Raw genomic sequence first — 26,976 nt, 5'->3', positions numbered from 1 at the left:
CACAGCTGCATAGCTCAGTTAGGGGTGGCTTTGGCTCGGAGGTAGAGTGGTTGCCTCTCAACCACACGGTTGGCAGATCAATCCCAGGCTCCTCTGGCCACATGTCAAAGTGTCCCTGAGCAAAACGCTGAACCCCAAGTTGCTCGCCGGATGCTGTATGTATAGCTGTCCACTGCTCCTAACACTTAGGATGGGTTAAATGCAGTAATAGAATTTCACTACATTGTACTGTGTGTATGTGACGGTTAAGAATAAAGTGTGATCCTTTTTTTTTGTTTGATTCTTTTTAGCAGACAGAGCGTGTGACCTTCACGCCTCAAAAGAAATTGAAAATACGAGGGAGCTTTGCAATGTCCATGGTACAGAGGTGCAGAGCCCCCGACAGAGCGAGAGGTCTGTTGGGATGTCTAAGATTTAGCTCGGGGCAAGTCTGGTCCTTCCCCAGTGGTAAGGTTGAGCTGTGTTCCTTACCTTGTCACTCTTTCACCGCTGCTGTTCACAGGAGCGCTACGGTGGCCAGATGCAACCAGTGACACGTTCAAAAGGACGCAGGGCATTGTGTCAATTGACATTTGATTGCATTTGCACTCTCATGATGTGCACATTTGGGCAATAGGAGCGAGCTGTGTGGGTTTAGAGAAGGGACTGAGGGAGAAAGAATTGGAGCTGACCATCTGCTAGATCTGGGACAGAATTTGAACTTACTTTTCCTTCCAGATCAGATCAGAGGTGGGCAATCATCACAGCCTTTCTCTCACTCTGATGGCACCCACACGTCACCCTCTACTTATTTTATCCACTCATTTAATCATATAGCAGGGAGCTATTGAAAAAGTGATTTATGAGATTTACAAGCTATTAGGATGAGTGGATGTGAAGAGCCCTGGGGGAAATTCCCATCCGTCTCTGTTCAGTGCATCTTCTGGTTCATTTACCACTGGTAAAGTCCCACTCCTCCTCTTACTCGCCATCAAATCCAACTGGAGAATTTGGCTGGTCAATAAAGCTAAATGGTCAGTGGTGAAGAGCTTGGGCCTCGGTGTGTTGTATTGGTAGAAATACATGAGGGATTCAAGCAGAAATAATAAGAGATGTGAAGAGAGAGAATTGTTGAGCAGACTGGTTGCTGGCTTTCTTATTCCTGGCCGAGTTGGGTCCCAGCGGTGGGTGGCGGCGGCCTGTCTGTGTCTACAAATCAGCAACAAACTGCTTGGATGGACACCTTAAAGTCTGACCATATTGTTTTATTCTTTTTTCCTTTCTTCCTTTTTTCTCTTAAGTCGTTAAGTAATTGATGTGCTTTATGTGATGGCTTTATCAAAGTGTTTGGTCTCAGTCTGTTAAGTTTGGTTTCTGTCATCTTCTATTTTTAAATTGGTGAAGAGTAACACACGTTTGGTGTTAAAGGTGCTATATTACAAAGATGATGATGACACAGTGCATATATTAATGTTTGCATGAAGAACCATGAAGGCAGGGTGGCGTAGAAGGACCAAGGCACTGTAAGTCAGCATTAGCATCATGTTACAATCAGAATAATAGAATGTTAGTTAAAGGCATAAATTACAAGAGTAGTTTGACATTTTGGGAAATGTCGTTCGCTTTCTTGCCGAGAATTGGATGAGAGAATCAATACCACTCTCATATCTGTCCGTTCAATATGAAGCGACAGCCAGCAGCCGGCAAGTTCAGCATAAAGACACAGGGGGAAACAGCCAGCCTGGCTTTATCCAAAGGCAAACAATCTGCCTATCAGCTCCTCTAAAGCTCACTAACAAATTATATCTTGTTTGTTTAACCTTTTAGGTACAATATAATGTGTGATAAGCTAAGCACAGCAAGTGCTGACTGTTTGCTTCATACTGACTGTACAGATCTGAGAGTGGTATGGAACTTACTAGCTAACTCAGCAAGAAAGTGAATATTCCCCAAAATGTTGAACTACTGTGTTGTGTTATTTGGCAAATCATACAGAGTTAACAGAAACTGATTAGTGTTCCAAAAACAACATTAAATGCCAGCTTGCTGTATAGGGTTCTATTACAAGGTACTAAGTGCATCTAATAATAAGTAATGTGGGCCATTCGTTTTGTCTATTTTGCAAACGTACATTAAATGGATTACATTTTCACAGCGCAACTCAGCTCACATCAGCTTTTCCAGAGTTGTGCATCTGAGAAATGTGCTCAGTCACAATTTTTTAACCACCAGAAGAGAAATTTGTAACAATTGGTAGAAGAGAGTCACAACAGGTGAGCTGCGGTTTATCACACAGCCACAACATAACCCAATAAACACAGCTGAAAGGAAAAAGTACAGCCCAGGTTTTGCTCAAGTTTCCGCTCCTTACTCGACACAGAAAAATAAATCCTGCGTTTGCTGTTCCTGCAAAATCCAATCTAACTCCTTTGGCTCGGCCTGATTAAAATAATGATGACCACGGAGTATCTGCGATTTAATAAATTCACCGAGATTGGATGAGAGGTGGGTCACAGTGGAGAAAGAGGGGAGCCGACTGACGGACTAAGGATACGTTCTTGATTTAATTATGTTGTTTTATTTGATTCATTATTGGACCCGTATACCAGAGCAAAGCACTGCCGCCCTGGCAACTAACATGTGTTTATGTTTTAATTGTAGAGGGCCTGGGGACAGCTGTGCTTTTTAGGAATGGAAGTTTCAATCATGCTAACAATCTACATAGAAGATTGCCTTAGGATTACAGGAGACTGAATCCAGGACATTTGAGGCTGCATTTAAATGGCTGGAAAGGAACCACACAGCGGGGGAATGTGTAGAAACAGAAGGTATTAAGCGTGAAGGTGAGGTTGTGTGGCAGGTTATGGTATCGGGTTCAAAGGCTGAAGTTTGGAGACACAACTAAGGGAAACTACACTCATAATATGAATATCCTCATCTGAATTTGCCCTGCAGCAAAATGCATAGCAATTATAATCACATTCAATCAACATCTGGGACGTGTTCAAAAAGGACATTATGTATTTCCCTAGAGGCTTCTCATACTGTACTCTGCTATGCAAGTCAGAATTCTGCGAGTGCAATAAATGTCACATCCCATCTCTCTGTCTCTTGTGTTCGTGGTAAAAGTCGAGGCCTTTGACCGAACGTGTCCGGAAAGCACAGCACCAGTCCTGTCACAGGCAGGGGAGAGAGGAGGGGAGTGGGATAGATACTGAGTGACACTCAGCTAGCTCTGGCTTCCCTCGAGATGTCCCCTCAACTTGGCTAAATGGGAGAGAAAAAAAAGAAAATGTCATCCTTGTCACGCTGAACCCTGGTGGGGGATAAAGTGAAAAATGCAGGGTCATTTTAATTTCAATAGCCATTCAATAGCCATTTATCCATTCACATATTAAAGAAGCTAGTATATAATGAGAAGCAAACAAGGGCTGGCTTGGTCAGAATACAGGTGTCTGTTCCCGATAAAAGCCCCAGAGACACTGTGAGAAAGGTCAGAGACACATATTTGAGAGAGGCATTAGGAAATGCAGTGGTCTGAAGCTGGCAGGACATATCCAAGGGGACACAGAGGGATTCGGGAATCAAGGAAGCCTGGCGGCGGTGGTGGTGGCGGAGGTGGTGGGGGTGGGCGTGCGAGATAAGTTTCCAACCCACAGCGGGAAAGCAAGGAGCCAGGCTGCCACGCGCAGATGATTTGCCAGCAGGCTTTGCAAATACTCCACAGGTGTTAGCTTACAGTCATTGAGCTTGCTGAGTGAATGCATCGACTTTACCGGCCCATTGGAGTCGAATCATCAATTGTGGTGTGCTTTCTCTCGATCTTTTGTACTGTATACGAAAAAAAAAAAACTTTGGACGGTCTTATATAGTACTGCAGTGCACAGGAGTACTTCTGTAATGAAGTCTTGTTAAATTTTCTGGTGTACCCCACTTTCCTTCTCATCTACGTGAACTTTAGCCATTCATTTCCTATTTTTCCACTATGCATGATGATGACTAGTCATAGTGGAATGAACTATTGCTTTAACTATAAATTGCAGTGTTAGGTAGGAAAAAGGGATTTCCACAGCATCCTTAAAAAAAGTTGTGTTTTGCCAAGTACCTGGCAGCCATACCTGATGTTTATCACTGAGGTTTTAGTTCGGCACTCTGTTGACGACCTCTACTGTTGTCTACACAAGACACAAGACTGCTTATTAACTGTGCTTATTTGTTTAATGGTGGATTGTTTCTTTAATAACTGGTATGGAATTAAACTATTTGCCCCTACTGTACATTTAGGACAAGAGTTTTTTTCCAGCTACGCTCAACCCTGTGCTCTGTAATTATCCTGCAACCTTTAGATAAACCAGTCACTGAAGTGTGAACACACATGGGAATTATGTATTAATCAGTTAACCTTGAAATGTTTAAATCTGCAGGTCAAATGTGTGTTTAAATACATTCCCTTGCTTTGACAATTACGATTATTAAAACATAAAAACATGACTGCTGAGGCACGGATAATGAAATCTGCAGGCAGAATAACTGACACCTGTGGTCACCACAGAGGTTAAAATGGTTAAAAAAGGTTTCACATTTCAACAGAACGTATATAAAGAAACTGCGGCTGTGCATGTGTTTACTTTTTTGTATATAAAGTAAGGCCTGAGGGTAACCATGCTTGGATTGTTTAAAAAAAAAAAAAAAAGAGGAAGGAAGCGAGGTGGCAAGAAATACACAGAATGATCACATTCACCTGCAGTGCTGGTGGACACAGATGTGGTACTGGGACACAAGGCTGACATTTATCAGTGTTGTCATGCTCATTGTTCATCCTAGCAAATATCAAAGTCGACAGCGACAAGAGAGCGATTCCAGCCTCGTGCTCTTTGTTCATTCAAAGCGGGGGTGAAAATACGCAGCGTCAGTAGCCAGGGTGCACTGATGGATGCCCACCGACACACACACACACACACACACACACACACACACACACACACACACACACACACACACACACACACACACACACACACACAGGGCATCGCCTGGTGAACCAGAGGAAACTGAAATACCTTTGCTTTGCCTTAAAAGACTTTTGACGCAGAAACACAGAATCATTTAATGTATTCTTTTATACATAACTGTGGAATTTCTGTTTTTGAATTACACAACCTTTTTTCCCCCCATGATGATGGACCTAATCTCATTAAACACAACACTTCTACTTGTAAATTCTATGACTCAATGTACTATATATTCATTCATTGTTGGAATGAGTATATGTTGTCTTAGTCATATTGGGGAACACAACCATGTATGCATGCTGTCACACTCACAGATACAAACTGAAGACAATTCGATACACAATTACTCTTTTTTTTTTCTTCCTACATACATGAACAAATACACAAACACACACAAAGTGATGTTATACGTTCATGGATCTGCAATACATCTGCTGATCTGTATTAGGAAGTGTATTGAATGTTCTCCCACTTTCCTTGCCTCAGGCTATTTAAGTTTCATGGCTACGGCTTGAATTCATTTTTTCCCCTTCCTGGTTATTTGTTTGTTTTGTGTCAAGCACACTTCTCTGTCATGAGTTTTAATATCCTTTGTCATTTTGATTTTTTTTCTCATTTTCCTGAGGAGGGTGATGTTGCTTTAGATTTCCACAATCTGCACGTGCAAACAAACAATACCCGAGGAGAGTAGGAAGAATCAGAATATTTCCATTGCACATGCCACTAACACACAGGGATGTAAGGATAAATCCCTGCTAAAGCCCTGTACACTCAAATAGGTGTTTTCTTTTATTCTTGCTGATCAACCTGTTTAAGGAAACAACTTGGTGAAGCCATGTGGCGTGGGCAGAGTGTCACGGAGTGGGACCCAGCCAGCTCAGGAGCGCCCTATTTTTATTACCTCTTTTGTCAATCGCATGATGCAGAATATTGTCTCCCAATAAACAGACATTCTGGAAATGATTGATGGCTAAAAAGAAGAAGAAAGTATAAGACCTTATATCCTTGGCTTCTGACAATCTGGTGGAAATCAGTTTAAACCAGGGGTTTTCAAACTGTTAAGGGGGGTTGCAGGGCGGATGCGGAGGGGGGGAAATGAGATAAAGCTACTGCTCAAGGTGAAAGAGGCAGCATGCCAGTGTCCTTAAAACACCGGGAATTAAGTTACCGTAGTTTAGCTCGCTGATTTGGCACGTTTAATCAATACGGTCAGGTGATAAAGGCAACAAAGCTAACAAAATGAGAGAAAGAGAAAAATGCCAATCAAGCCCTCTCTCAGGCATTACACACCCACGCAGCTTTGAAAAGAGCTCTTATCAGCCAAAATAATTGAAATCACCTGTGATTTTAATTTTTGTTGCCTAAATGTAAGTAGTTCCATTTCCCAGCGTTTACTAAGTGTTTAAAATTGCGCCCCGTTGGGTTAAATAGAATGGTCACATTACTACGGTCACTTGATTAAACCGCCACCATGTGGCAGTAATTAAAAGCGCCGTATGTGTCGTTTTGGGAGTCTTTGGAATTCGACCTGTAATGATGTGTAGGTACAGTATTAATTGGGTGTGCAGTGTAGGGCTTTTAACTGCTGTTACTTGGTCTCAACGGCTGCATTACAGTAAAGTGACACAGCTAAAATAACTATAAATGGCTCTGCGTTTTGGCTCAGCATTTGAAATGTGTTTGAATTAGTGATGTAATATAAATAGCATAAATGAAGGGTCTGTTTTATTTTAGTTTAAAGGTAACTGTGAACTGTTATTTTGCACCCCAGCCCATTACGGCTTTCACCTGAAAGGAATGGAGTCGTCATTGAGAAGTCAGCATGAGAATTTGGGGTTTGACTTATGACACAACTCTAATCATAGTTGAGCTGTCATTCAGTGTGGTGTCCACTGATAAATATGGGCTTCCTTCGGCTGTCAAGACTAAAATATTTGTGTAATAAAATGAGCTGAGGAGGGTCTGATCTTTAAATGTATCAATAACAACCAAGCCTGTTCCCAGCTTTAGCAAACTTGCAAATTCAATGGATACAAAACACAATGGCTGTTTACCTTAAAGGTCACATGACATGGTGTTCTTTGGATGCTTTTATATAGACCTTAGTGGTCCCCTAATACTGTATCTGAAGTCTCTTTCCCAAAATTCAGCCTTGGTTCAGAATTACAGACACTAGAGCCAGTCCCACAATGAGCTTTCCTTAGTATCCTTTCTGTGTCTGTAGCTATTAAGGAGGAGAGGGGAGGGGGGGGGGGTGGAGGGTGGGGGTGTGGCCTTGACCAACTGCCACTTTGCTCGTTTGAAAGCCATGATGTCTCTCTCTCATGGGTGGGCCAAATTCTCTGGGCGGGCAAAGCAGAGAAAGGGGAGGTAACCTTTCCCCTTATGACCTCCTAAGGAGAAGATTCCAGATCGGCCCATCTGAGCTTTCATTTTCTCAAAGGCAGAGCAGGATATCCAGGGTTCGGGTTACACCTATCACCATTTCTAGCCACTGGGGGACCATAGGCAGGCTGGGGGAACTCAATTTTCATGCCATGGGACCTTTAAATAGGGTGACCAAACATCCTCTTTTGCCCGGACATATCCACTTTTTACCTACTGTCCAGGGCCTCCGGGTTTTCACTGTTTTTCATGGGACCATCAAGCGTGTACTTAAATTGACTGGCGCTTTGCACACAAGGTATTAAGAGATATTTCGTTTTTAACACAGAAGAGGTCATATTTAGAACATTATTTCATATTATTTATTTATTTATTTTAAAAGAGAGGTATTATTTTGTTACAGGTTGTTACCGATTTTATTTTATTTTATTTTATTAGATGTTATTTTTGCACCATTGAGGCATAATAAAGCATGTCCATTAACCTCTGAGAAGCCTGTCTGGATTTGTCTCGAGGCCAGGCCAAGTGTCCTCTTTTTTGGAAATCAAAATATGGTCTCCCTACCTTAAAAGCTGAGGGAGACATGTCTCTACCTCTTTCCTCCCGTTGACTATAACACACTTTATATGCAGTATGTGAGTCACCCTGCTGTGGCGAAAAGTGAGCTATCACTCTTCAGTGCATTGTCTAAAGGAAACCACAGAGGAGTCATCAAGGAAAGAGTCTGGTCTGACAGCAAAACCCAGAGGCCTGAGAGGGACACACACACACACACACACACACACACACACACACACACACACACACACACAGATGCGATGAAGGCTACTCCAGAAGGGGCCTGCTTGTTATATATTTTGAGATTTGGGCCAGGAGACTGCTGCATGTGTGTGTGTGTGTGTGTGTGTGTGTGTGTGTGTGTGTGTGTGTGTGTGTGTGTGTGTGTGTGTGTGTGTGTGTGTGTGTGTGTGTGTGTGTGTGTGTGTGTGCTGGAGGAGAGCTCTTTCATCTCTTCAGCCCCTCATCTGTCTTTGTACAGATAAGAGTATAAAGCTGGAAATGACAATAATGGAGCAGATCTAAGAAAATACCTGAGAAAGGGGCAATGGAGAGAAGAAGTAACAGAGAAAGAAGGTGAGAGAGAGAGATGGAGTAAGAATAGAAATATCACGATCGGAGAAAGTGTAAAGCAGTGCAGGGATCTTTCTCTCTCCTCCGACAGGAGGATTTACTAGACTAATGGGTACATTCTTATGAAACATTTCTAGACAAAAGGTACTGGCTACAGCACATACCATACATATGTCATACATCTCTCTATAATATTATTGTCATCAATTACATCTCCTGGGCTTGGAGTTGTTAAAGTGTTATCTACATATTCGTAATCGTTTGTGACATGATTTTCATTTTCAACATCAAGAATGTGAATTTATTTTTTTTCGGAGTGAAATAAATGGGATTAAACAGATTAACTTGCAGCATTAAGAACTTCTTCCAAAGGATTAGAAATGTACAATTTAATTGTATGACAGTAGCAGTAATATTCCAGCATATCATTTTCAATTAGGAAAATGCCTACCAGCATAAGCACAATCCCCACTGTCACTGTGGTCTTAATGACTGGATTCTTGATTAACTGCCCCCTGTAAACATGGCGGCGTCTGATACATTTTCTTAATTTCACTTTGTAATGTGAGCTATGGTGGTGGGCTTGGATTTCAGTCAGTTTTGGGATGAAGACTGCAACAAAATATGAGAAAATATGATTATTATACATGTCAATAACAACTACACCATTTAGTTGAGAAAATTGGTTACGGTTTCTCCCAAATCTTTTTTGTGATACAGGTGCAGACTGGATGTAACCGAAGATGAAACACTTCAATCTTTTTTAGACATGATGTCATAAACTCACAAGAATTATGCAAAAATATGCAAAATTATGTAAACGTCTATGTATTTCTATTTTCTGTGTGTATTATCACAGTGGCCAGTTTATTAGTTGCAACTACACAAGCAGTGGTGATAAATAACTAACAAATACAATACAAGTACAATACTTGTGTGTACAATGTTGAGGTACTTTTACTTTACTTGAGTATTTCTATTTAATGCTACATTATACTTCTACTGCACTACATTTCTGAGGGAAATATTATACTTTTTACTACTACTTTTATTTGACAGCTGTAGTTGATTTTTTTGCAGATTCAGATGAGTAATAGAACATATTATAACATATGAATTATGCAGTCCCATGTCGAAGAGTCCATGGGCAAGACACTGAACGCCGAATTGCTCTCAGTGTGTGAGTGTTTATCTGGAACTTTTTTTAGATAAAAGTGTTAGCTAAAGGTCATTAGTTATTCTGAAATGGGCCATTCTGGTCAGTGTAACGCTTATCAGTTCAATTTTCTAAGCACAAACGGACATTTGGAAAAACAAAAAAATGGGTTCAAATATCCAATTATTTTTCCCACCATGACAAATCTGTTTTTCCATTTTTTTTTCTGTTCGGATCAGAAATTGAGAAAATTACAAAATTGCGTCTGGGCTCCAATTATTCAATACTAACAAATAAGTATTCTCGCTCTCGTTCCGCCTAGCTACGCCCCACCCCCCCCCCCCACCCACTTGAAACCATCAGCTGCAAGTACCTCTGACCCCAAAGTCTATCAGCTTTTCATTTTGGTCCATATGCAGTTAATGACCTGCATATTCCCGTAAAGTAGAGGAAGAGAATACCATAGCAGTATTGAATAATTGGAGCTCAGACGCAATTTTGTAGCGAATAACTTTACATCTGAAGCGTTTAAAGACTCTATTTGTACATTGTTTATTTCGAAAGAAACACAACAATGTATAAAAGGCTCCATTACCTTGTACCTCACGTTATGGCTCCGTAGCAGACGTTTTTGTAAAAATAGGCTAACGATTGTGTCATAACCATGGGACTTACTGTCGCATAGTAGAGGAATTACCGTATAGTACAGGAGAAGCTCGCAGGCAGCTTCAACTTACATTAGCCGTTTAAGTTTAATTACTAATGTTAACTAGCATTTTAGTTATCAATTATTAGCCTGTGCCTATGTTATCTCCTTACATACACCTACGCTCTCAGTCTGCAAGATTGGGAATGATTTAGATTTCTCTTGGCACAGCTACCAGAAGACTTACAACTTTCAGACAGGTTGCTCACGTCACATCTACGTCTTCGAGCTCAGTTGGAGGCTGCGCAGTAACGCGCAGCCATCTCCGGAAAAGTGCTTCTAATAGCCTTCACTGGTCTCCGTCCAGAGCAACGGGATCTGTTGGTCCATTTTATATATGTCAATGATTAGCACAACTTTCATGTATTTCTTTCACTTCTACTGCAGTCAGATTCACTGTGTTCACTCAGAAGGAATCACTTCATATGGGTAGGCACTTGTAATGACATTTCGAACATGTTAAGAGGCTGAAAACACGTTTAAAACTTGCCCTGTTTCAGTCTCCCGGGTGCTAACGCTAGCAGGAGGATAACACGGTGTATAGCACCGATTGTTTTTGTTTGTCTCGCTACTGACAGCACTCCAAATTTTCAAACAACAGAGCTACGTGTTGAAATCAACCGGAATTCTCCTGACTTTTACTTGTAGTCATAAACCAACGTATTGGAAAAATAAAAAAATTGACCTGATGATGGTGCTAAATTAAAAGTTATGAGATCACCACAGGGACATGCACATCTGAACACAATTTCAAGGCAGTGCATCCAATAGTATTTTTTTCTGCCTACATTTCATCATCTAATGGCTAAATCGACTCACGGGGGAATCTCCGTAAAAACGGTTTTCCTTTAAGAAGAAATGGTGAAAATGGCCCATGGAGAGCAACTGAGTGATCTAATGCCCGTGGAAGGATAAAGACATGGGGTTGGATAGATGACAGCAGGGACAGCGAGACATAATGAGCTGATCAAACGATAGTGGAGAATGAAATGCCAGAGTAGCTTAGACCGGTGACAGACTGGGCTGTTATGGAATCCCTGGTCTTGCGGTGATAGTCTGCTGCCTCTGCTCTCATTGGAATAATGCTTATTTCTGTCACAGCACCTGCAGAGTTTGTTGATCCAAACTATCCTTCAGCTAAACACAAACAGTTCCATTCTGTCCATCCTTTCTTTACACAATTGTTCTTATCTCTGATTTGGCCTTATCTGTTTGTGCATTTTTCCATCATTCTATATTCCATTATTTCATCGTTTTTTTCATCGAGTTCATTATGGTCACTAATTAAAATTGGCACACAAGTCCTTTTAAAAACCTTGTACCTCTGGCTTTGTTTTCCATCTATGTATTTCCTCTCATTCTTTCATCTTGCACTTGTCGAATTAGCTCTCTTTTGTTTGGTTTAATTGGATGTCCCTGAATAGACTGCCTTTTTTTCAAAAGCTATGAACTAAGTAATTCATCAGGTTGATTTTGCATAATCAAGTACAACAAAAGGTGTTCTCTCTGTGCAGACAAAGATCAGACAAATATCAGTAAATGAACATGAACATCTCGATTTTTCCTTCATAGTCAAGATAATAAGGGTTACAGATTGCACGACCTGTGATTCAGTGCCTCAGATGTTGGCTGCCAAAATTACGAAACACGGCGAGAGAATACACTGTAATAATCACGCATGCAGTAAAAAAAGTAAACAAAAAGCAGATTACTCTAGTTTAAGAGTCACATTCTGGAAAAGTCATTTCTGACCACAATAGAAGACCAAAACAAACTCGAGGTTTAATGTCACAAACAGAGCAACACAGGTAGGTATTCATTGGAGTCCTCTTTCTCACCAGCTGTTCCAGTAATTATGTGCCTTTTTTTGGGGGTCAACCAGCTTCTGAGAAAAATGCCTGGTTCTGAATGCTAGATGTTGGGCTTTCTTCATCAGCAACTCTTTTACTTCAGCTCTCTGCCATTACCCGCTGTGCAGCTATTGTAAAATCAGCTTGAGTGAGCTTGTTTTTGCTGGAGATTTTGCCCATGGGAAGAGCCGCTGGGACTACAGCATGCAGACAAGTGAGATAAAAACAAAGAGCTGAAAGCTTCAGGGCTGCAGAGTGGAGTGCATTTTCTGGGGGATTGGGAACGGCAGCATTACCAAGTCTTTCAGATTACGGGGATTTATATTAAACACCATTTCATTAATCTTTAAAGTGGCACTCACACCTGTGGCCTTTGGCTGAACATTTCCTTTCAGGAAATAGCTTTACTTACTGTACATCCTATTTAAAGATTACTCAACGTTTTTCAAAATGTCGGTCAGTGAAGTTTGCGATAATTTATACGAGTGTTTTAGTGTCAGTACATTACCACAAACATGTACTTATAAAGTAATTCAATCAAACTCAATTGTTTAATCTATTTATGGTCACATTTCTTTCTGCAATAGTCATTCAATGTATTTATATTCTGTAATTACGTCTTAATATATTCTATTTATTGGGAGTGGCGCAGTCTGCTATTCCTGCACTGAATTCAGATTGCCCACCTACAGTAAACACTAGAGATTTTTTTGAACAGGAAAACTATGCATGCATGTAATCTAGCGCTATAACAGCCTCATTGTTTACTCTTTGCTTCCTTTCCATCCTATCAGAGCTGTATAACGCTACTGCTAATGACAACCCAACCTCCTGCTGCTGCTGCACATTAAGAGCATTCAACGCCGGGCAAAACACAGGGTGGCTTTAATTGTGAAGCAGTCACATAAAATGCAATGTATTTGTCAATGTGGTTGGCACGCACCACAACCCGTTGTCGACATTTTTTCGTCAGCTGATCTTTTTTTTGCAAGGGGGTAGCTAATGGGAGAAGAAGGAGCAGCCGCAGTGAACTGTGAGATGAAGAGCTACAGGCGAACAGCTGCATTCCTCCAACTCCACTGTGACCTCTTATGTAAAAAACTACTTGCGCCATGTGCAGAATGAAATCAGATTGTAGTTGCAATTATGTTTTTCTTTATTAAAACAACAAGAGTTTGTTTGGCTGCACTGTAGACAGGTTCACCAGTTGCTCTTTGTGTTTCTGACAAAGAGGCCACTCAATAAGTGTTTGTCGTGCTATTAAACTGCACTCGCTGTTACTGTCACGATAAGCCAAATCAACCAGGAATGACATCTTAAAGATTAATGTTTTACACCATACATTCTCTTAGATTAGAAATATGTTTTTTGTTCATATCAAGTACAGAGACAATGTGCCCCGATGACTTTGTAACCAATCCTCTACAACTAGATTAACTACCCAAAACCAGAGCGCAAAAGCCCCCATCCTTAAAGCTATAGTGCATAGTTTCTGTCTCCCCCATGAGGAATTCTAAGTAATGACAACTTCACTGTCTTTGCATCCACATGATGAAGCCTCGGGTGATCGCGCCCCACCCCCACCCCACCCCTCCTCCACACAGTTGCTAGTAGCCAAGGAGGACATGGAGGATTAAAAAAAAACACGATGGAGGTAATTATCATCACTTGAGCTTTTGCACGCGAGAGTCGCCAGACTACACCATTTCGTAAACATAGCCCTAGTGAGAAATACAGAGAGCTGTGTGGAGGCTTAATTAGCTTTGCATCAACTCATTTGGCAATGGCTTGAATGTAACGGACGTTCATTAATATAAAATAGTTGCACACTATAGTTTTAACAGGAAAGCTAAACAATCCACTTATTCTTAAACAGTCTAAGGCCTGACATTGCACTCTTCCCCAACATCTCACGAGGCTTTCGGAGCCTTGCCAAGGCTCTGGGCTGAATCCCAGGGTTGTTCCTAAGCCTTGCCCTGAGAGGAGAGGATGATGAGGCGAACTCTGTTTTGAGGGATGACTGGTGTTGTTTTCGAGCATGCGCTGTTAACATCAATTGACAACAACTATATTATCATCCATAAAATTCCGAGGGTATTTAGCTCTAGGGCTGCCACATCTTAGTCGATTAGTCGACTAATCGGTCGTTTTGGTCTTAGTCGACTAAGATTTCTTTAGTTGATTAGTCATTTTTTATGCTTATTCATGCTTAATTACTCATTTCCAAGAAACTTATGAGCACATTTATGGTAAACACAAGATTTAAAGTGGTGCTTTTGCAGGATTAATTGTGGAGAAACTCAGTTTTACAGATGGTTAATTAATTTAAATTTATATTGTGCTTTTCTAGTCTTAACCACCTCTCAAAGCGCACAGCTCTGTCAATTAAATCAACTAATCGATTAGTCGACAAAATTGTATAAGTGTTAGTCGACTAAGAATTTCTTTAGTCGAGGACAGCCCTATGTAGCTCGTCTCATATCGGACATTCGGGCATGCTTCAATGCAAATACAGTACATGCAATAAAAGAAAAGTCCTTCTCAATCACTATAATTTACGGCAATAAAAGAGACAATTGAGCTAAAATTCAAATTGTTACCCCTGGCACAAACATCTATTCTATTTTGTTATGTACATCAGCCTGTAAAACAGCTGATCTTTCCCTGGTCAAATCGCTCCATCGCGAAGCTTTTAGATTGCCCTGATAAAGAGTTCTCAGAGTGGTTTTGGTGCCTCTCTATTGGCTATGCCTCAGGTTTTAATCTGCAAAATCTCTAAACAACCTAGATCCTTCTAACTCCACGTCCGCCATCTTATCTTCCACCTCTGTCTCTTTATTTTTGTCCATGCATCCTTCTTGCTTTGTCTCCTGTTCTCCCTTGAGCCAGTATTCTTATATTTACTGGAATCCATATGTTTATTCAAGTGTCCAACTATGAGCAGGGAAACAAACACATGATTGATTGAGGACAAGAGCTCCGCTGCACAGCCACTCAAGGAAGAAATGGCTTCTTTGTATTTGTCTAAGCTCTTGTTTGATTTGCTCCAGATTACAAGAAAAGTAAAATAGCACCAATCTCATTATACTCCCTTTATATGTTGACTAGCTAACCGCAGGAGAAAATGATCTCTGTTGCAATTTTCAGCTTTTGTTTTTTCCAAATTTTAAATATCTATTTTCATTTAGATTGAACTTTTTGAACTCTGGAAATGTGTGACTCCTGGGGTGCCCACCAAGCTATTATGACTACAGTACATGGCATTACCTGTTTGATAGCACAGGGTCAACCTAACGTCACAGACTGGGCCAGTCACTTAAGGTCAGTGCACCTCCTGAGGCCTGAAACAGACAGGCAGCTTGACAAGCAAGGGCAAATACAAAGAATTTTTCCCTTAAAGGCAAGTCATCTTTGACCAAATTTGGATGTGAGTAATGCAGGGAATTCAGGGCACTGGGTTTAAAATGTCCTCTCATACAGAAACAGTCCTCAGAGAGTTTGTGTGGGTGACCACGCACAGTGAGAATTATTTCAAAGACAAAAAGAATGACAGAACTTGCATGTGTTATCTCTGATTAAAGACACCTCTATGATGCATTCATATCAGCTAATAAGCCCAAACTGAATGACTCATTAATTCAATTTCAGCATCCCTTGGTACAGTAAATGTTCATGATTATGAAGGAATATTAACCACAAATTAAAGAAATTGGTTCTTCCAGTTAGTCAAATGTAATACTGAGCTGCAGAGAAAGCAATATGATTGTAATTTGAATGGGAGAAGCAGGATTTTAACTAAGCAATAAAGCAAGGCAAGCAATACACGATTGCAAAATCTTTTTGTTAAACATACACGGATAAGGCTGCCATTTTCTTACCAAGATTAAACAGTAAAGTATATGACATCCACACTGAACAGCAGACACAAAAGACGACAGCTAAAAACTGTCCTTTACACTTCCAGTGAAGAAAGCAGGCGATTCTAGTTGACCCCAATTATCCTGCCTTCACCTCGGGCTTTGAGGTGAGACAAGAACAGGGAACTGCTGCCCCATGGGGCACGGAGCTCTCTCTGATCTGCCAGGCACAAATACAACATAAAACAATTACTTCCCCAAGAAATCTTAAGCACAAACACCAATACTACGTTGTTATTTGTGTGACTTCAATCAAATAAAAAATACAGTTAATTACATAATGGAATTTGGATTTCTTGGCTCTGTGTTTCACCAGTATTTATCACTATCCAATCACAACTGCCCGTGTCATGCTAAAATTTCACCATGTGCAGGTATGAAGACGATATTTGATGCTGCATGTCTGTATGCTTAGTCACGTAGAAGAAGTCAACTTGGCCGTGGAGCCATATTCATTTCATGTGTCTTGTGTTTAAGGGCACTGCTGTTAAGTACAAAGCAGATCAAGTTTACTGATAGGGGCCCCATTTTTGACAGGGGCTTCTGTGGCAGCATGCAGCAGTTAGTTGATGATGATGATGATGATATTGTGTGAAATTGCTTTTTGTTTAGCCTCGAGCACTGAAACGCAATAACAAATCAGCCACAAATGTGAAACCCGCAGACTCACGCGTGCACACGCACACAAAGGGCTATGCCAGAAGGCTTAATGCTTCCACCCATGACATGTTTCATTCATTGGTCTGATCCCTCCAGCTGAGTTTCCCCCAAACAATTTGAACATGCAGCATCAGGCTCTTCTTCTCTGTGTAATCCTTTAAGACAGCACACATACAGCTGGACCACTTAGCCCAAAGACAGATGCTAACAATAAATGTACACATGCTATGTAAAGAGTGTAGCTAAACACTCCGAATCAGTTGGTATGATTTTTGACTTCTTTTTTTTTCTTCTTCCCACAGATGGAATGAAAGCCACAGCGAGGTGAGTCATTTCAGATGACAGTAGCCTACCTGGGGCTTTTATCAGCTGTTATTAAGCAGAAAGTTGATACATGACACAATCCTGATGCAAACAAAGCTTTTAATCACTCCAGGCCAGACAAACAATTAATATTTCATATTTATGTTAGTTTTGAAGGCTGCTGCCTGTGAGGCACATCCTTCTCGGCAAAGAGTCATTCTGCAAAAAAGAATTATTTATTATTATTTTTAAGAAGTATTGAGCATAGATATATCACTATATCACTGTGTTGGGCTTTCCCTTAGATCTGTTTCTTGTGAAGTGAAGTGGTCAAAAAAGCTGCCTCTCTCTCTCTCTTTCTCTAGCCATCTCTAATCAGACCAAAAATGTCACTATGACATTCTATATGCCATGAGTGTCTCTATCATCAAAGAAAAGCTGGAATGGAGCTGAATAGTGAAACACTGATTTATGACATAAAGTAAAAAAAAAAAAAAAAAATGCTGTGGGCTATTCAACTTGTTTTCGTTTTTTGCAACCTGTTAACTGAGCGACTGTCTACTGTCCTATTCGTTCAGCAGTGATCTGCCCTTCAACCGCGCGGCTCAACACAGCACCACACCGCGGCAAACGGACCTGAATACAGGTGTTCTGTGTCTCAAGCATGCAAGGCACATGGATAACGCCAGTCATGGAACTGAATATAATGCCTTTTTTTTTTTTTTTTTTTTTGGTTCAGGGATCGGAAATCTCAGATGCTCGAGGCTTTACTTACACAAAAACTCCGAAAAGCAGAACTCGGATGCCAATCTCCAAAGCCAGCTCTCGCAGCACGTTTTTCCTGCGGTCCGGGGGCGACACGTTCATGATTGTGAGATAATCCGTCCAAGTGAAATAGCAAGACAAAGGGCGGTCCCGGTCAGTTCTGGTGCTTGTTCACTTTGTAATCCACCTGGACAAAGCGAGCGCTTTCCAACAAGCGGTGCTCCCTAATCACGCTTGCCGCGCGCCTCCATCGCGACTCGGTCACCTGAAGCAGTCTTCCCCCCCTTTCCTTTCCTTTCCTTTCCTTTCCTTTCCTTTCCTTTCCTTTCCTTTCCTTTCCTTCCTTCGCCTGTCTCCGCGCGCTGCTCTCCGTCTGCTTCAATCCCCTCGGGCGATTTTCTTTATTGCAACTCTTTTGCTGACAGCTGCTCCTTAATTAACGAGTTGATGTGTCCGTCCTCCACTCCATCAATTACTAACAACTGGGCTAGAGTTTGGATTATATATGGGAAAACATTAGAGGTGTGGTGGGGGGGAAGTGATGGGAGACAAGTGAAGAGAGAGGAGAGTCTGAGCGTCGGCGAGTGTGTGTGGAGTCAGAGTCAGTCTCTCTCTCTCTCTCTCTCTCTCTCTGTCTCTCTCTCTCTCTCTCTCTCTCTCATCTCTTGGCTTCACTTTTGGAGAATCAGATGAGGAGAAGTTTCTGGAACACCACTCATAGCCTATACTTCACAGATGACTAAGTTCAGAGCTCCTATCCAGTAGTAGCCTGATCATCGTTATCAGCTGAATGTCTTCTTGTCTAGACTGAAGCCAAGAGACATTGCTCCTGCAAACATCTCTTCATAAATAACCAAGCTCTCATAGTCAATGTGAAATAAAGAAAGCAGAGAGGAGCACTCGGCTCGGTATAGGTGTTCATCACCGAAACATTGTCACAGAGCGGCTGGTGGGAGGCATTAGGCTGATCTCTCAGCCTGACTTATATGTTATAACATTGCTGTGCCAGCCGATTTAGGGGAGCCCTGCTCACTGTTGGCTCCCCCATAAAGTCCAATCATAGGCCTATACTACTATGAAGGATCCAGCACCTCAGGGTCTATGCAGCCAGACAGTGATAAAAGAGCACAGGCAGCAGCATACACCTGCGGGCCAGCACTTTATAGACACATGAATATTTGATGCCTTCTAAAACTGGCCTTCCTGCATTACCTGCCAGTCCAAAATGTGCCTCTGTGTATATATGTACTGTATGTGTGTGCAGGACAGAGAGATTGAGAGAGAGAGAGAGAGAGAGAGAGAGAGAGACCATCGGAAAACGCTCTGACCCAAAAACTTGTTTGCCGCCTTTCTAGGTCACAAGCTTGACAAGCTGGATGCTGACTCTGTAGATGCAATTTTAAATTGTGAATTCTTGCTGGTTAACAAGGCATCCTGTTAACTCCAACAAAAGATAAATGAATGTATATGCATGCCCAAACTCAGGTCACCGCAGATGTTTTGATGTATTCCTTTATTTCATACAGTAGTTGTGGGTGATGTGCCTGAAGTCCTTGCCAGCTCCCTAATAAGAACAGAAGAAAACAAGAGGAGACGTGAAATGGTGGTAGGTTAGGAGGTGAGATCTTACTTCAAAGCTTTCTGGCAACCAACAGCCTTTTCAGCTTTTAGAGAGTGTGGCATGTTTATTACAAGCTATCAACATGGTTTTACTTCGCAGCATCTGAGTACTCATGATTCGGATGATTCACTCTGGTCAGAGAGACTTTCCAGTCCTTTGAGAGCATAGGCACAGGACTACATAAACATTCAATTATAGGACAGAAAAAAAACATTACTTTTTTCCTCTCTGGTTAATACCATAATGACTTATTCGTTGTTGTCGAACACTCAAGAGCTATATGAGAATACACAACCTTTCCTTTTCATCTCTATTCTTTGATTTTGTTTAATTTTAAAATCATTTCCTTAACCTACCTCTTGGGTTATTTTCCTTTTTCTGCCGTGTAGACTATAAGTCACATTACCAAGGTTGTTGGTACACTGGTTAGACATATGGCGAATATATAGACATAGTGCGTTCGCCCCATGTTGGCTGAGTCCTGCAGCGGCGCAGGTTCGAATCCGACCTGCTGCCCTTTGCTGCGTGTCGTCCCCCCCATCTCTCTCCCCCTTTCATGTCTATGCACTGTCTCTACTACTAATACAGGGAAAAGACCAAAAAATAATCTTAAAAAAGAAAAAAAAAAGACTTATGGCGAACTCTAAAATTTGTCGTACTTCCATCTCCATCCTCCATGGGTATCCATCCTTCTATCTCTCTTTATTACACTTTGGGGCTAGATTAAAAAACATCCCTCATTTGTGGTTTATGTACAGAGTTATATCAGGATGCAGGCAGCATTTTTACACGCTGATCAACATAAGGGGGTATAAAGTTTGATACTGTTGTATAATGTTACTATGTGATAGCATACTCCTTTGCTGAACACTGTATCCATGGCTAAATAAGACGTGTAGGCCTGTGTCAAAAAGGTGATGTGATAGAACATGGAAAAGGAAGTTCTAGTACATTTTTTTGTTTTGGCATGAGGTGGAAAGCAACCCATTTTAATTTTTATTCTTGGAGTTCTATTATCAGTCCCTAAAAATGTGAGCTAGAATTGCCAACTTTGTCAGTCGATCCAACTACTTCCAAGAGGGGAGAGAGACATATTGCACCACTCAGAAGGGTTGGCATCCTCCGTCTTCGACAGCGTGGCATTCCCCCATTAAAGGAATTAGTAAAGAATTTGTCATTCTGCACTTGGTGTTTTGTGTTGTTGGCAACTGCAGATTACTGCAAAAACTGATGATGAAATTACTTCATAGAGCAGCACAATCCAAGTCTTTTAAAGCCAAGCAAATGCTACTGAGTTCAAGAGTCAGTCAAGTTTGCATGTTTAAACTCGTAGTAAGGGATGTAAATCATTGAAAAAGGCTCTTTCATATGTTGTAACACAAAGTGACATGCACATAGAAAGCATAGTAGTGTGTGTCTCTAAATATTGGTATGAAGGGCAACTGTTTGGCTTCACAAAATGTAAATTATGCTCCACAAACTAGTAACTAGGACAAAGTAAGAAAAGAACGAAATTCTGCTAAACCACGGCCAAGTTTACTTCTTCTACGTAACCTTTCTTTTATCTTTTCTGATCTTTTTGTTGTTATACTGTATAGTTTTACCCCTTGAGGCCTCTGAAAACGATTCAAAAGAAATATTGTTTTCAAGTGAGGTAAAATCACTCCTCAGATGAACTGTTCCCAACTCATAAGTCTGTAACGAGCAGTTAAAAGTGGACATTGCTTTACATTACGGGAACACAACTTAAAAGGTTGGGAATCCCTGCTCTAAAAGAATAACGCTGAACCACTGAAATACTTTTGAAGTAGGCTGACGTTGAGCTGCGCCAGCTAATTTCAGCTCGAGTGTTATATACCATTTATTTTGGCATCTGGCTCTGTTGTAATCAATGTCTGTGAGTGGAATGTCTAAACCACCCAAAGCAAGTAATAGAGAGAGACCAATAGTCCATTTCACTGGAATTGCACTACTTCACAATAACTTGAGTTCCTGTGAACTGTTGATATTAACAATAAATTCATATTCTTAGGTGAATTATTACTTAAGGATTGACACAATGTTGATAAAGGGTTCAGCAGTATGGTTAAGATATTGGATCAATAGTGTACAATAATTAAATCTATAATTAACACACACAGGTCAAAACTGGTTTTGATTTTGCTTACAAATACTCTTTAATAATTTCTTTTAACACATATTACTCTTTCCTTGCATTAGACGTCTGCTATCGAAATAAAAGCTGTGACATGTTCTGCTAAAATATAATGCTCCTTCCTTTTGTCTGACCAAAACTTTGATAGCCTGTAATAAGACAAGCTGGGTTCATTTAAGATGAAAAAGAGCTTCAGTGGGCTCGACCAAATTGAGATTAAAATGTCAGCTGTCAGTGTTCAAACAGAGCTCTCATAAATTGTGAAGCGAGCCGTGGCCACATTTTGCTCAGGGTCCGACACTCAAGTTGATTGATTGGCAGCAGAAAGACAAAATAAATTAGAGGTCTTGACATTTAAGTCATCCCGATTGGTTCCTACTCAGTGTACAATGGACCGTACTATTAGTTGGTTGTCAGCTGTTATTGAAAAAAGAGAATGTATCATTGAGGTGTTTTCCATATACTATTGCCAATCATAGATGTATTTGACTTACTGTATCTTTTCCAAATGTTCTGTATAATCTAAGTACATAAAACAAAAACTGTGTGTGAGGATCCAGGAAAATGTGCATCTTCATCATGGACTTCTTTTATGTGTTAAATAAAGTGTGTCAAAATGTGGATATAAAGAGATGATGCTAACATTTAAAAAATTCTGTTTATAGAATTGTGATTTTATTATTATTATTATTACTTTAGTAAAACACTAAAACTAATGTATTAATGTACCATACATTATCAGCACTTCTTTAGTACTGATCAGTTTGCTGATCTGTCCTGGTGAACAAAGCCAATTCTGTCAAAACCATAGCGGATGCTACGGTATACGGTATATGTCCCATGTTGTTTATTGCATCGACATCAACAGCTTGCCACACATTACAAAAGTGTTGCATTGCTTGGTTTCATAACAACCTACCATTTGCTGCACAACATACAGTATTAATTACCTCTAGTGGCTGGAGATAGTGACAACATGCAGAGATGTGGATTTCAGCATTCTCACTTACCTAGTTCCAGTCTAAGCTGCTAAAGCAACTATAGGAGAGTGAGATACACCTATGCTGAGTCACCAAGGACAGAATCATGAAAGTCACATTCAAAATCTTTCAATTGTATTTTGTTTTGGCGGTGTAATACTGTTTTCCCCCGCTATAACTAAGCCCTGGATCAGTGGTGCTGAGACTGCATTGTTGACAGTTGTTCCTGCATTTGTTCAAGCATGTGTGTGGTCAGTTGTACATAATAGAATAACGTGATAATTCATAATATTTCAGGGCACAGAATATCTTAGCCCACCCTGAAATAAACTTCTGGATCAAATGTATTATTGTGAACACATCCACAAGCTATCCAGCTGAATACTAAGTCATTCAAATTAGCCCGACTTCTACCAATTACAAGTGATGCACACATTGATTGAATCAACAATTATTTTCCAACAATAGCCTATACTGTGCATGATTCTGAAATGGGACATTCTGCATAATGAGTACTTTTACTGTGGGTACTTTAAGTATATCTTGATACTAATACTTATGTACTTTCACTTAAGTAAAAATGTGCACAACAGAGTAGTCCTACACTGTAGTATTGCTACATTTACTTGTAAAAAAGATGTTGAGTACGTCTTCCACCACTGCCTGTCATTGTCCTCCATGTTTGTACACTCACGATCTTGCTCTGGGTCTTAAAGCATACAGTAATACTGCTTGACTAATCCGATCATCATCATCACACTTATCAGTGCTAATGCCATCAGTGAAATTAGTAATTAATGTCAGCAATTAGTTCTGCCTTTGAACATGACATACAGTGATAAAATATTAAACTCCGACAAGAATAGGAATATTCATGCTGCTCTTTTTGTCTGTTCGGGGGCCTACTGTGGGTTTATGTGATTTGTAATTCAGTCACAGTGTCATCCATTTGCTCTTTTGTAATGCAAGTTCTTGGATAGCTATTGCAGGGTCGGCTTTACTTCTGGGTGGATAAATTGCTTGTCTTAGAGGGAATGAGAGAAAATGAATCAGAGCTGAAATAACTACTGTAACTTTCAGAGTGTATGCTTATTCATCTGCACAGATAAGCTTATAATGTTTATATATTCACACATATTGTGTTCCATGCAGCTATTTACAGGCTACATATAAACACAGAGTGCGACTGTAAGCTATACTCTAACCTCTCTGCTTATACTAGTTTTATAGTATAAAATACTGCCACTTCACTGATCAGCCAAGAGTTGCTTGCTTGCTTTGTCTCTTAAACACCTAAAGCAAAAAATCATTGGGATTTTAGAGTGGATCCAAAAATACTTTCTTAACAAGGGAAAAAGAAAATATATTGATTTACCCCTGAGATGTACTTTCTTGTTGGGTACATTTTTTTTATTGATATACCCAGGATTGCACTTTGTTGTTGAGTACACAGCTTCCTATTTGCTGGTGATTACTTACAGTAACTCCCTCAGCTGCTACTTTCTATGGGACTTGTCCCAACCATCTGTCTTATATACAGTTAATAACCATGTTCAGTAAACACCGAAACCACACTATTGATGCATTAGGACAACTAGGAAACACTTTATTGGCACATTATTTGTCCTTAAATGTTGCTCATTTTACAAATGTGACAAATGCAACGCATGACATGTACCCTGCATTAGCGAATTGGTATCAGCTGCTTCATGCATCACCATTATTGGCTCATTCACCAGTTGCTTTGCTACCAGCTGACTGGTAATGTCCAATCATAGTCATGCAGGTGTACAACGGAGCTATTATAACCTGACTCTTTTTACTCTTACTCAGCTGCACATAAGTGCCTCTGGCTGAACTAATAGTGTTTTGATCCCTGTAAAACCTCTACACAGTCATTATCCACCCACACAGGTGTTTTCACTTAAACTGTGGTGTGATTGACCGATTCACTGAACAACCCTCTTCTGTCTCCAAGCAACCATGTCCCCTAGAAATTATGTATATATTACTACACTGTTTTCACAATCACATTGTGGTGACAAATGTAACTGGCTCAGATTATGTTCAAAGGCAACGATTGTTGTTTGACTGAACAGCTACATTTATGTTCACATAGCTTCTAGGAGAAAGGTTGCTCCTACAATGTACCTTTTTATAATGCAATTGTATGCAAAATGTTGACTGAATGTATCAGTAAAATGTTCACTGACAATGTATTTAATTTTTTTGTCTGACAATATACGCTCTTGCATTACAATATAATAACATATTTTTATGGTACTGTTCAGGCACTTACAGCACTTGGAAAAGGTGCCAAAAGTGACTTAAAGGGGTGATAAAATGCAAAACCAATTTTACCTTGTCATAGTTGAAAAATGACAGTTTGATGGGTAAATAGGACATACACAGAACCTAACAATCCCATTGACACCCCTTTCCTCTGCAAATCTCACAATTTGAAACTGCTGCTGAATACGGGCGAATCTCAACAAAGCTAAAAGTTGACGTCAACTTCTCAATTCCTCCTCATTTGGCTCTACCTTCTATCTTTGTAACGCCCCAAAATTTACATAGGCCACTAACTGATCTGAGGTCAGTTAGTCTTCTAAATCTGTTGCGCAAATCTCAGAAATTGTATACATTGTTCATCGGCTGTTACATTACTAAATTCACTTCTGAGACTTTTTTTATGCGAGAAATCAACTATATAAAGCTCAAATATGGGCCGTTTTACAAACATTTATGGCTAATTGCAAATTTAGTATGACTGTTTCGGAGTTCAGGAGCTCCACAGTATGCCGTGACAGCGGCGCAGTGCTTGCCCGGATTGCTGGCTTTCTGCCTGGACTGTCAGACCCCGCTGCACGCTGGCTGGAGCTCTCTCAGGAGATACGGCCCAGAAGGGAACGTATGTGTGTGTGTGTGTGTGTGTGTGTGTGTGTGTGCTAAGCTCAACCAATCAGCGTGTAGCTCATCTAAATATTCATGAGCAGACCATATAAGGCAGAAAAGCTCTCGTTTCAGTCCAGTCCCATTTAACAGGGTAGCATTAGGGTCCAAAAAAACAGCAAAAGCAACATTTTCAGCCCAACCAACTTTACATACCCTATTAGGAGACCTTAAGGAACAGCGTGAAATACCGTATATAACCATTCTATCAACCCTTTAAAGCACTAAACACTACATGTTTACTTTATTAGCTATTAACTGAAACCACCACCATCATCATCATCATCATCATCATCATTATCACTACCATCTTTCCACTTCATCAAAGTGCTTTTGTTGAGTAAACCTAACCACACGGGACTCAGGTCGCCAGTCCTGCGTCATACATGTGTTTAAGAAACCAAAAATTTTAAGTATAACATAATTTATAGGATTAGGACAGGGTTGCCCCCCCACTCTCTTTTCTTTTTTTGTTTCATCTGCAAGGGCGATACAACTAAAACCATTAGTATTAATCAGTTAATCAGTATATGGAGTTTAGTGATGTCATGTACCGTCACCTTACATCAATCTAAGCAGAGATCTAATCAAAAAGCAATCATTTAATTCAGAGACGTATGTAAATAGTTGCAGAATATACTAACTACATGGCATGTCCATAGGTTGTCTTGGTTTATATGATTTTCTAGTCACTTTTGTCTGTCATGAATGCATAATTTCTGCCTTAAATCAGTGCAGAAACAAAATCTAAATTTCCATTAATGAGAAGAGATCATCGTATGTCTCAGAGCCCGGAGAGAGAGAGAAAAAAAAATTATGGGATAGGAAAGAGAAGGGCATATATTAAGAACATTAAAGTGAAGTGCTTTGAAAAATGGTTATAATTGGTACAGCTGGGCCATTGTCTCCGTTTCTTACATTTTGTTGTTCACTGCCAAATGTGTTAGTGTGAGAGCTGTTGATGGAGAGAGAAAAAAAAGATATGATTCTCTAATTAAAAGTACTAAATCCTATCTCACTTTAGTGATATTGTACAACTCTTTGTTAAAGGTCACTGATGACTATTACCTTCAGCCCGTCACCAGAGCCTAGTTGCTTCTTAAAGTGGCTAACAAACTTAAGAACAACTTAGATTAATATAGCGCATTTCATGAAACCCATGGACGCTTTACACAAGTAAGGTTACAGGGGGACAAGGGAAAAGAAAATAGTAAGCCAACACAAACACGGAGTAAAGGGGAAACCTCCGTGCTAAATGGAAGGGGATGTAATTATATTTTGGCTACTGACAACCACATCGCGATTTGTAAAGTCATTTTATGAATAAAATAGACATATTACATACCTGAGGGCCAATTTGGGGTGGGTTTTATGGGGTGGGGTGGGAATTATTTACAATCCGGT

The 26,976-nt window shown here is 40.4% G+C and overlaps 1 protein-coding gene and 1 long non-coding RNA gene across 2 annotated transcripts in view; both read right to left on the bottom strand.

The window, feature by feature from the left end:
- Positions 1 to 557, bottom strand: part of plpp4 (phospholipid phosphatase 4) — a 31,667-nt gene extending 31,110 nt beyond the window's left edge. Inside the window, exon 1 of the mRNA XM_028604190.1 lies at positions 472 to 557. Coding sequence (XP_028459991.1) covers positions 472 to 557 — 86 coding nt within the window. The remainder of the gene's footprint in view (positions 1 to 471) is intronic.
- Positions 558 to 17,201: 16,644 nt separating this feature from the next.
- Positions 17,202 to 18,412, bottom strand: LOC114571632 (uncharacterized). Its single transcript, XR_003694686.1, has 2 exons — positions 17,875 to 18,412; positions 17,202 to 17,318 (listed from the first exon to the last, which is right to left on the bottom strand). It is a non-coding gene; the product is annotated as an uncharacterized LOC114571632 (long non-coding RNA).
- Between the last annotated feature and the right edge of the window lie 8,564 nt (positions 18,413 to 26,976).

This window comes from Perca flavescens, chromosome 17 (genome assembly GCF_004354835.1).
Source record: "Perca flavescens isolate YP-PL-M2 chromosome 17, PFLA_1.0, whole genome shotgun sequence".
In the NCBI taxonomy this organism is placed as follows: Eukaryota; Metazoa; Chordata; class Actinopteri; order Perciformes; family Percidae; genus Perca; species Perca flavescens.
The sequence above is the reverse complement of the archived record's forward strand: the minus strand, read 5'-3'. Positions and strand labels throughout refer to the sequence as shown.